General features: G+C 44.5%; 1 protein-coding gene across 1 annotated transcript in view; it reads right to left on the bottom strand.

Moving 5' to 3' along the window:
• Positions 1 to 12,016, bottom strand: part of PCP4 (Purkinje cell protein 4) — a 53,718-nt gene that overhangs the window by 18,484 nt on the left and 23,218 nt on the right. The window contains exon 2 of the mRNA XM_032392672.1: positions 9,940 to 9,991. Coding sequence (XP_032248563.1) covers positions 9,940 to 9,991 — 52 coding nt within the window. The remainder of the gene's footprint in view (positions 1 to 9,939; positions 9,992 to 12,016) is intronic.

Here is a 12,016-nt window from a genome sequence, read left to right as displayed (position 1 = left end):
CTTTCTTCCTTTCTTTTTTTCTTTCTTCCTTTCTTTGTTTCTTTTTTGTGCTTTTTCTGAAACCAATCTAGAATTTGTATACAAAAATCCTGCCCGTTTTTTCTGTGTAGAGCTGCCATCACTTAGAGTATAATAAGCTACATTTTTTAATTAGGGAAGACTGAGAGGGGTAGCTGATGACCCAAGTTTCAGTGAGGAAAGTGCATGGGCAAGGCACAATGCAGTTTTTCAAACTTTGCTCCTGGATTTGCTCTCTGCTTCTCCTACCCATCGTTCTGTGGCTTTGGTTAGGTTCCTCCAATGGATGGTACTATAGGCAAATGGAAGACAGAAAGAGAGAGATCTGGGTATTGATTCCCTTGCCTCTTTCTCTGCTAGGGTTGCAGATAAAATACAGGCTGCCCATAAATTCAAACTTCAGAAAAACAATGAAAAAATGTTTAGTATAAATATGTCCCAAATATGGCATGGGACATGCTTATACTTTAATAAAATATATATTTTTTGGCTTATCTGACACTGAAATTTAACTGAGATCCCGTACTTTTATTTTCTAAGTCTGGCAACTCTACCAGTCTGCACAGTCGCCGCAGCTCAGGTATGTCCCTCAGCAGAAGAACACAGCCCCCATCAGGCTGCGTCTCCCGACACCATCCTCTTTGGATTCTGGCGCCTCCCATCAGGCTCTGCCATTGCTAGTCTGAGGAGCTATGCTATTCCATGTGGGTTTCCCTAAACCCTACCCACATCTTTGCAAACAGTCCCTTTGTAGTTAACTCTCCTCGAGTTACTCAGGGGTGGGGCGCGCCCTCCATCCCCTCCCAGGACCATGGCCCGTCTATTTCTCACTAAGGACTTCCAGCCCCACTGTCCCAGGGCTGCTCTTTTAAAATACTCCATTACTCGGGCGCCTGGGTGGCTCAGTTGGTTAAGCGACTGCCTTCGGCTCAGGTCATGATCCTGGAGTCCCTGGATCGAGTCCCGCATCGGGCTCCCCACTCAGCGGGGAGTCTGCTTCTCCCTCTGACCCTCCCCCCTCTCATGTACTCGCTCTCTCTCATTCTCTCTCTCTCAAATAAATAAATAAAATCTTTAAAAAAAATAAAATAAAATAAAATAAAATAAAATAAAATAAAATACTCCATTACTCGTTCTGATAATGATGTCTAGCACAGAGTAGGTGCTGAGCAAATACTCTTTGAATGAATGTGCAAAAAAAGGCTAGAGTTGATACAATTTTGCAACACCCCTGTTCTGGTTTTTAAGAACCTAAAGGTCGGCTTCCGGAAGAGATTACATTCCTACCAACGAGAACAGAAAACAGTCCAGGATGGACTTGAAGGAAGGGTGGAGGGAGGGGAGACCCAAACTACAGGCTCGTAAAGAGGACAGGTGTCGGTATGTAACAGTTAACTACTGTCCCAAAATCTAACAGCATAAACGCAGGAAGTGGTTATTCTGCCCACCGGTTCTGGAGGTGGCTGGGCTCAGCCGGGCACTTCTTGCACGGAGCTTTCCGTGTGTTGCAGTGAGAGGGTCCTGGGGCTGGAGTCACCTGGGGGACCTTCACTGCTCGTCTGGCTATGGGGCCGGGAGAGACAGCACCGTCACTGGCTGGTCGGGCATCTCAACAAGCCACTGCTCCACACGGCTATCCCGGGCTTACTCATGACATGATGGGTTCAGGGTATCGGGCTCCTCACGCGGCCACAGGCTTCTCCCACAGCAAGCGTTCCCAGAGACAAAACGTTTGAAGCTGCCGGTTTCTTAAGGTCTGGGCCCAGAAACCCCGTGCACCCCCTCTCCTGTGTGCGGCTGGTCTGAGAAGTCACACCTGCCCTGATGTAAGAGAAGGAGACCTAGAACTCCCTCACCATGGGCCAAAGACTGGAGCCATCTGTAGTTCTTTACAAAGTAGGACGAAAAACCAGAAATCATACACAATTACAATGGGCATACAAAGTGATCCAGGAGGATTCGCCAAGTCCATTACAAAGTAAGGCAGGTATAAAGAGTGCGGAAGTTCTGTGCTCCTTATTTGGAAAATTACTTACATTCAAATTAATTGTTCACACCCTAAAAAGTTTCCAATTATCTATCTGCTGTGCTTAAACCAGGGCAGCAGATTAAAGTGTCGGAAAGAAAATGTGTTATAAATAAAAAAAATTTAAAAAAAAATTAAAAAAAAAAAAAAAGAAAATGTGTTATAAAATGAATGGTACATACTGAACAGTTTTAAAGAAAAAAGATTGTATCTGGTGCCCTTAGAGGCTGGCTTCGTAGCCAGACAACGTGTGTAGGACCCCACAGTCAGCACGGCAAGTTACGCTTCACTTTAATCATTTTTTAACAAGGGGGCCATGTTTTCATTTTCCCCTAGACCCTGATATTGGTGGCCCTGTCCTTCACAAAAAGTGAAAAAGGCAAGGAGGTGTCAATGAGAGAACCGCCGGGAATGAGTTTGCTAGGTCTTGTCTTCCAGAGAGCATGGCTGGTGAACAGCATTTGCTCTCACGACTCCTCCAAAAGAGCAAGGGTACAGTCACCTCCCCTCTGCCTCAGTGACTCGGCCAGTCTGCTACACCCATGATCACATTTTGAAGTAACTCTTTAAAGGAGCATTCAGAGGCAAATCTGTTCTCAGCTTGCTTAAGTTAATGAAAATCAGTCACTTCCTGAAAACAAGGAGAAGCCCGCTAAGGAGAGAATAAAAATCGTACATGGAACAAAATAGTGCTGTTTCTTGATTGAATGGTCCAGATTAAGCCAAATCGTCACAATAAATTAGTATTGATCAGAAACTCCCACTTGTTACTGATGAAGAATGCTGGAAAAAACCAGTCAGTAGTGTTGAGTAGAATTTACATAAGCTCACAACACGCCCCAGGGCCTTTCCCCAAAGCTATGTTCTAGAATCAGTGGCAAAGAGCTTTTCTTGGAAGACGCAGGGTGACTTCTGTCCTCGGGTCTGCAGCAAGATCTGTGGTGGCTGGAAGGATGCCCAGGGAGACAGGTTACAAGGACCTCAAGGCTTCCTCTTCCTGCGACTGGGAGGGCCGGTCCAGCCTGAGAGGGGGTTCAGTTTCTGAAGACAGTTCAGCCCACTATCTACCAAGAACACCCTTTCTCAAGAAGGAACATTAGCATTCCCACATGCCTCTGTAATCACAGACGAACTCACTAATATGAAACCTACAAATTTAAACCATCTTATCGGAGAGCCCAGGCTGAGATTCAAGTCGGTTCTCTCTTCTGAAAAGCTGCTTGCTGTGCAAATGAATTCTATAAGTAAAATTGTGAGTGTTTCACATGCTTAAAAGAGCAAAATGTTTTCAAGCACTTGAGAAATATTATTTCCATACGAATAATTGATTAGCAGAAGATGAGATGTTCCTGTGTCCCGATTAAGGCAGGATTCCAAAGAAAAGAAGGATCGCCATTTTCCTGGTCCGAGCTGCTTCTTGGGCTTAAAACGATCTTAAAAGGCAATTCTTTCAACCCAATTTATACCTTCAGGTTTCCGCTAAGGCATATGGGCCTTCTCCATATGATATGAAACAGAATTCTATCTTCAGCTGGTCTAAAGTTATCCAATGTTCAGTTTCACAAAGAAGGAAGGAAGGGGTGGAGGGAGGGAGAGAGGAAGAAGAAGGAAAATATGGATAAGCCCATAAATTAGCATATTGCTTCATTTAAAAAATTAATGTGGCTGTCCCTGTAATAAGTCTGACATCACACATCTTTTCCAGAGGCCGCTTAACTAAGTGGATGAGGTGACGGTGCTGCTGAGACTCTGGTTTCTGGCTTGGCCAAGATGTAAGCCTGTCAAGCTCATTCTGTTCCGTGGGCTCAGACCACAGCCCACCCTCATTGCCAGTTTGCAACAAGACCCCAGGTCCAGAGGCATCTCAGGAGGGGGTGTCCGTGGAGACAATCTGGCATGTCTGCCCTGCAGGCCAGACGACCACAACTTCCCTCTTGTGATTCGTGTGACCTTGGACAAATCACCGACGTCACGAGGAGCTTCGCCCGACATGGCCTCCCAACCCCCCTCCCGAGGCTGCCAGGGAATCAGACAGAAGGTCATGCATGAGAGCATTTTAAGCTATGCAAATGTACACAGATGTAGAGACCGACAGCTAGGAGCAGATACAAATCTCCTCCCCTATTGACGACCCTTCAAGTGTGTTTACTCCGAAGACAGTGGATTCAAAGCACCATTACCTATCCAAAGTATGACCTGCACACAGAAGTCATTGTAATGCTCAACCTGGAGGCCACCCTAAAAATAAAATCACTGGTATAACTAAGATTAACAGTAATAAATTTCCTATTGGCACTAATCCCTAAAATAACCTTCACGCCGGATCGACTCATTTGTTGAACAATATTACCCATTGACCAGGTTTGTGTGCAGACCCTGGTGGTTGAAAGGCCTGGCTTAATCAGCAATTCTAATTTCATTCTTTCTCCCCCTGGATCAATATCAGAAGCAACCTTGTGTGCCCGTCCCTTCCTTCTGGAATATAGATCTTCCGAGCGTTGCACGCTGACAGCAAAGAAGAGCGTATCCTGCTGTAATATTTGAAAGCTGCGTTCGTGTCTTATCACTCTGGTTTTGATTTTTTTTCTGGTTGTTCTGAGTATGGAAAAAGAAAGAGAGAAAGGGCCAAGAGGCCCCAGATGGAGACCAGAGTCGTTTGATTTTTCGCCTTGAAAGCTTCACGTGTCTGTGGTGTTCACTGCAGCGCTCGCAATATGTCAGCAGGCGAATTCTGGGCTCCCCGCAGCTCGAGGCTTGATTACACCAGCCAGAGACAGATTTAGAGCTTTCTGGCCCAGTAATCGTTGCACACCTGAGAGATTGATAACTCTGGGGAGGTGCTTTTCCCACCGCCAGGTGCAGGCTGTAAACATTCTAGAACGGCATATTTCCGATCCATGTTGCGGCTCAACATTCTGAATTCTTTTTTTCCCCTTTTCAAAGAGGTTTAGCAGAGGATGGCAAGTTCCCACCTAAACTCCCATCGAGATTCAGGCAGAGTTGGCATATTAGATCTCCGTGTGGAGCAGAGCTTCACAGATACTGGATTCCAGATGCCTGCACACGCCGGCCTATAGGAATGTCGCAAACCCACCCAGCGGGCTGTGACCTTCGCTCTGTCGGCCCTGAACTCTGGTCTCTCCTACCCTGCATTTGAAGTGGAACCAGGTCACCTCCCTGCCTCAGTGGTTGCATGATGTGACACCTTTGTAGCCTTTCTAGAAATTGCATTTCTTCCTTTACCTTCCATCCAAACGTCCTGTGCACAAAACAGGATCAGCCAGGCAGCGTCTCCTGCCAGATTGATTGACCTTCTCTCTCAGCGGAGAAAGTAAGCGCTCAGTCCCCTTTGTTCCTGGACCCATCCTACTCCCAGTTCATCATCCACCCTCATACTCGAGGCCTCACTCCACACACCTCTGCAAACCAGGAGAACTGGCAGCTTCAATGTGTCCTAGGCAAACTCTGCCCACATCCATTTGCAGGTATAAAAGGTCATTATACACCAAAAACACCAAAAGAAAAAGTGTTGCTCTCTACTAAGTGATCTGGAGCTGAGAGGGGGCTGCTTTGGGGGTAAACATTTGAATTTCATTTCTTATTTGCACAATCATGCCCAGATTAATGGTAGTGTCTAAGTCTCTCTATAAACACAAATCCTTCTCAATATCTCCATCTACTTGATAGCAGAAAAACCAAATTTCAGTGTGTGCGTGTGTGTTTTCTCAAATCCAAAGGAGAGATAAACTTAAATTTCCATGTGTCTGGGTTTTATTCAAAACAAGGAGAGGAGAGCACCCAGGACAACGTTTGATCTTATTCATTGTTAGCAATCATACAATCATATCAAAGCAAACTGAACGTCATGTGATCTTAGCATATCCCCACACCTACTAGAAGTTTCTCAAGCCACCACTTCTTTTCCAAAGAAGGGTCACGCCTACCCAAGCATGGCGCCTGCATTCTTGCTCAGGCACTCACACCTCAAAGAAATTACAACTGCAGTGAGCTCCACACATGGTACAGAATAGCACCTTCTTTCTGGACGTTTACCCACAGCCTGGATGGGAAGGGATCCTTTTCTTAAATCAGGTGCATCCGTGCCTTCCACCCCCAAAGACAGAGCTTTCCAGAAACAAATATATCACAGCTCACTAAATCAAGAGAAATCCATTCCAGTTTTAGAAATTCAATTTAGCTTGGGTAAGCCTCCAGGCTCTGAAAGTAAGCTCTGCCAGGGGTTTATTATTTGTAAATCTTTCCTTCATGTTGGAGGCCTCCCAGCGGCCACTCTCCTTCCAGTATTTTCCGACTTTCTATGTCAATAAAACCTTTAACTCTTGGAGTCTCTCTGAAGAACAACTATCAAGATACAGATCAAGACATTGAGGAAAATTACTGTCTTGCAAAAAAAAAAAAAAAAACCTTTTGCTTGTGTCCAAACTGGTGATTGGAGGTGAATAATCGAGAGTCAGATGGTTGTGTCTGTATTTTTAAACATGTTTAAGTTTAACACAGTAGATGAGTCGTAACTGGAGCTATGAACTATCATTTCACTCAAGAAGGGTAACAAATGAAGTTCTTGGCCTAAACTAATCAAACAATGAAGGTACTTTGTTCATATAGGAATAAAAATCTCTGAACTAACAAGAGCCTAATGAATTCATTTTTTAATTAAAAAATAATAATAACCCTAAAATCTCTGAAAAACCTATCTCCTCCATACTGCAGATGTGTTGAAGAACTGGGTTGTGTATCCAGAGATTGGCATCCCAGAGATTGAGGAAGATTTCAGGGGCATTCTGGATGTGTAGTGGATAAACATCCTATCTCATGTCCGTAAACACCACAGCAACAACTCCATCAGTAAAAATAATCTTGGAATACCAAGAATCCAGATTCTTTGTCAGTGGCCCTCTTGAGATAACTTTTAATGTAACAAAATTCCAGCAGAGCCAACAATGTAGATCCCTCTGGAGTTTTCATGTATCTGACATGTGCCTTCTGTGATCTGAATTAGAATTTCGAGGCACTCATAGCTCACTGCCATGGTCTTCATTGCTTTAAGTGTTAAATGGAAGCCTAGAGTAAATTTATAATAATTGTAATAAGAACACTTTGACTTGTAGATAACTAATGAAATTTGGGAATGATCATTTCGTGATTAATTGACTACGATCCAACTCTCCTGACATTTTGATGTTCTGTGCTCCACGGTTCCACTCCCATGGGTCCCTGTTCCTTCCACATATGTGGGCAGCTTCATTTGTGCAAACAGGAAATATACATTCAGCTAAAAGATCTCTCGAGACACCTGTGATGACAGAGTAAAATAATTTGAATTTCAGTGGAATGTAATAATAGGTTAAAACAAATTCCCAGATGATAGTCTCGTATTACAAATTTAAGAACAAGGACTGAAGCGACTTAGATATTTAGGAAAACGTCTTTTAGACCAAATCTTTACCCCAGTCATTGCTGGGTTGTTACTGACTTATGTCTTTGTTCATTTTTTTTTTTTGTCTTTGTTCATTTTTAGAGGCAAAGCACAAACTCAATATTATAATAAAATGTCGTGTACGTATATCACGTGTGAGCAGTTTTGTCTGAAATCAAAGGGCAACATCTTAATAATTTAAATGTAGACAGCACCTTTGTTCTACAAGTATTGAATAATCTCTAATTCTAAACAACCCTTTTTCTACTCAGAAGTGAATATCCTCTAGTATCTAGAATTATATAAAGGAAAGCTTTCTCCACGGCATCTTGATATTTTCTTTCCATTGATTTCTGTACCTCCAGAAAAGACATATTCGGTTTTCACTAGAAGAGATGGGGTTTGGGCTGAAAGAATGCCATGCCTCAGAATGGCAGAAAGACGTGTCTTCTCCAACAGCTGATACTTGTCTTTGGTGCAAAGCACTGAGGGTGCAGACATGCTTCGGAGGACCAATGGGGTGGAGGCCAGGGTAGAGCCGAGGGGCAGAGGCAGTGAATGCAAGGGGTCTGGTCATTTCTGAGCCACGACTCTGCCTGATCTCCAGAGTCCAGGCTCCTCACGCATGACACGGGAGTCATACCAGAGCGGCAATGCTCTGAGTGTGGACCAGGTGCCCCGGGGTGCAGCCCTCCTCTGAGGAAGCGCTCAGATCAGAATTCTTTTTTAGAGTACTAGGGTATGACTTGCTTTTTCCAATCGCGTTCTCTCAGGTCACAGTGGAATTTTCCTGAGCCGACCCGACGTGAGATGCCACGGGATGGAATGCAGAGGCAGCTCGCTGTCTTCTATTAAAGCCAGACATTAAAGAGATTTGCAAAAACATGTAAAACATTGCTATCATTTTGCTAAATAGTTTTTTCCATTTTGGAAAATGTCATTACGTTTCCATTTAAAATGTTACTTACATGAACTTGTCATGGGTTTATCACTTTATTTTTACTGAATTAATTCGTAAACCTTTTTAAAATTTTCTCCCTTTTAATTTCTAATATGGGAACCAACCCCAAGACCCCCTCCTAGGGGTCTTCGAGAATTTTTAAGAATGAAAATAAGCCGGGAGAGCAAAGGCATGAGAACTGCCCCAGCAGCAGGTCTCTGAAAGACCTGACTATAAAACCCTGGGATCCTGAGGCTGTGGGGCCTGCGGAAGGCCTCCAGGAAAGAGATGGCTACGAATCCATGAACCAGGGAGACCAGCAAGTTGCTGGGGGGCCCTCCGCCCTCCTCTGTGTGCAGCTCTCATGTTGCCCCTCTCTGCTCTTTGACCTCTGTGCCAGCAGCCCACCCCCCACTCACAGAGAAGACAGGAAGGGCCCCCAGCTCCAAATGGACACACTCTACTCATTTGCATAATGACCTTTCACCCTGGGGTCAGCACACTACAAGGATGGCCCAGAACAGGTGGGTGAGTCAGCAGGCCACAGAGTATGGCACAGAGGAAGATTCCAGTAGCTGAGTCTTGCTCGGGCCCCAGCGCACAGGCCCAGTGGAGGACCCTGAAGGCGCCCAGGGAGTTTTTTGCAGCCGGTCTGGAGAGCGGCATGACGCACGACAGAAGGAGGGGGCGCAGGCACAAATCCTATCCACACGAAGCAGGACCAGTTTTCCACAAAGGTGAGTTCATTTCATAATCAACAACAACAAGTAAGAACACCCAGAATCTAACTTCACCAGGAGCATACCACCGTCCTCATTAATATGCGTCTGCCCCTTCACGCCACTAAAGTTGGGGGGCCAGGCTCACACCCAGCTGGGTCTCCTCCCAAGTCCACCCTCTTCCCATTTGCGGTCACAGCCAGAGCCCCCTCTCCGAGCCTCAGGCCCCATCCACAAATACGATGACCGCTCCTACAATTCAAGGCCAGCGTGGAGACTGCTGCCCAGGAGGCACACACTCTGGCCTCTACCACACATTCGCGTTCGCTGGCAACTCGCCCTCCCTGATCCAGACCCTCCTGGAGCCCGCGCTGTGCTCTGGGGCCTAGGGAGGGCTGAAGCAGACTGTGGAGCCTCCCGTCAGGAGATGAGCACTTCACAGCTTTCAAAGCACTTATCTCATTTGATCTCATTTTATCCTCACAACAACTCCGACGAGTCTCACCAACCCTAATGAAGAAAGCACAGAACTATATTTGCATTGTAATTATCACGTTGCCCAAAATGGGAGTCCTCCTTTGGGAAGGAAACTGTTCCTATCACCGCATTTAACTAGCTTGGTTTTCTTTGTAAAACCAGACCATGGTGCTCGCTGTGAATTGCTCAGATCCACTCTAACCCCAAAGCACAAACATGAATAGTAAGCTGGTTTGCATGGAAGACATTACCCACACTTGCCACGGGCGAGAGGTTGCAGAGGTGATACAAGGAAATATCTGGACAACTCATGTCATCTTACCATTTTCGCCAGATGTCTTGTCTTTTCCATTGGTTGCCCCAGCACCTTGTCGCTAAAGGCATAAAAAAAAACAAAAGGGAAAGAAATTGTTATCAGATATATTCAGGATTATTTTTATCACTTCTAGTGTTTCAAATATCTGTTGCATTATATCATGTTCTATGTTACTTGAACTCAGATGGTAAAAACATGGTGCTCATGAGACCAAGAAAGGGTCAAGCCCAGAAAGGATCCATTCAAATTGCACAGACTGCCCCCCTCGCCCACATCCAAGGAACACCAGATGGGAAGCTATTGTTGACGGAGGAAAACCTCATTTGAAATATGAGGAAAACAGCCAACTGTGAGAAAATGAGAATTATCACTTTGGTCAATGATGGCCCCTACACAGTTATGTTCTCATTCCAATCACAATGTCGAGATTAAAAAAAAAAAAATTGATCGACTAAAAAAAATTAGGTTGTAGTCAGAGTTTCTCCTACTGTTGAGTCATCTGTCTGTCATTGTGCAAGCCTACGTTGTGCATTTTCATTTTACCAGGTTGACCAAAAGCATGAAAATTTTATGGTCAGTCTTGGATCATTGGGCAAGATTCTCTGTGAGGTCTGGGGAGCTATGTGAAATGCCTTACACATGTCAACATACAAGCATGCTTCCTCAAAGCTTATCCAACTACTATCTTTAAATAACATGATGCTTGGAATGGTTCTAGTGCATGGAGAGAGAAGTATTGTGTCAATCCAATTTTTTGATCGTTATTGAAAATATGCTTCAAGTTGAAAAAGATTGAAGAGATTATGAAGTCTCTAACTTTCCAAATGAAGAAAATGCAACCAGGAAGGGAGTTAAGGTCAGGAACTAGTTGGTGACACAGTCAAGACTAGAGAAGGGACTTCAGTGCCTAGAGGTTAGAGACTTGCAGGGATTGTCTTGGTTACATAACTATTCAAATAAGATCCTGGGAAGAGAGACAGAGCACTGGACAAGGAGGCAACCTCTACGTGTGACTCTCACTAAGGGGTAAAGGTGTCCTCAAAATTTATATTTGTGTCCAGGACTCCAGTCTAAAAACAGTATCATAAAAATAATTATCAGCTCCCATTAGTGTTCAATGTTGTAATGAGAAATTCCCAGATCCTTAGTCAACTCTTGATTAACAGTAGATGGATCATCTGGAAAAATCTTGCTTTCCTGTTCTGAGTCGTATAAATAAATAGGGTGAATGATAAAGATTCATGTTAACCAATTGACTATCCCTGTGTACACTTGTTGCTTTTTGCAGAGGATAACTCGAGAGAAGGTGACAAAGCCAAGTGTCCCGGTGTCACCAAGCCACCACACACCTTAACCCAGTCACCATGAAGTGCAAATGCCCACCCAATCCAGTCCCATTCTGGGAGGATGAACCAATTCTCTGTGGCAGGAGGTGGAATGAAAGGCCACAAGTTGGAAAGGTTATATAAATGTGGGCCCCGTCTCCATATCTAATTTGGAACATCTTGAATTTTCGGAACACTAGATCTGCCCGTGTGTTCCCATGGAGGGTGGCTACAGTTCTTAGCCAAACATCAACTGTTCTACAAACTTCATTTAGGTCCCATGTCATGGCATCGTTACCTCAACAGTCAACCAGGAGTATACATCATCTTCATTTAAATAAATGACACATTTCTTAAATAGAGTAGATTTGCAAGTAAAATGCCCCTTTCTTCTCGCCCTATTTTGAAGTGCCCTCTTTAACTGCAAGGCTGGTTAAGTTGCACTGAAGGGAATCGGGCCACCACTACGGAGGATCCAGCCAGCTGCATGGCAGCTATCGGAAACTGAACACTTCAGTGTTTAAACCTTCCATCCTTCCCCACATAATCCATAGATGGGCCAGGGGGGTGGGGGGAAGCGAATTTCAGAGAATAAAAGGACAGGGTTGTAGAGTTGAATAAAGTCAAAATTCAATGGAATACAAATGCAAATAAGAGCGCACTCTACCCTCACTGTCTTTAAATACCTTAAACCTGACACCTTTCAAATGTCATGAATACTTCATTCCATAAAAGATCACATTTTAGAAACCCGAGGA

Source organism: Phoca vitulina, unplaced genomic scaffold (assembly GCF_004348235.1).
Source record: "Phoca vitulina isolate PV1807 unplaced genomic scaffold, GSC_HSeal_1.0 scaffold68, whole genome shotgun sequence".
Lineage (NCBI taxonomy): Eukaryota > Metazoa > Chordata > Mammalia > Carnivora > Phocidae > Phoca > Phoca vitulina.
The sequence above is the reverse complement of the archived record's forward strand: the minus strand, read 5'-3'. Positions and strand labels throughout refer to the sequence as shown.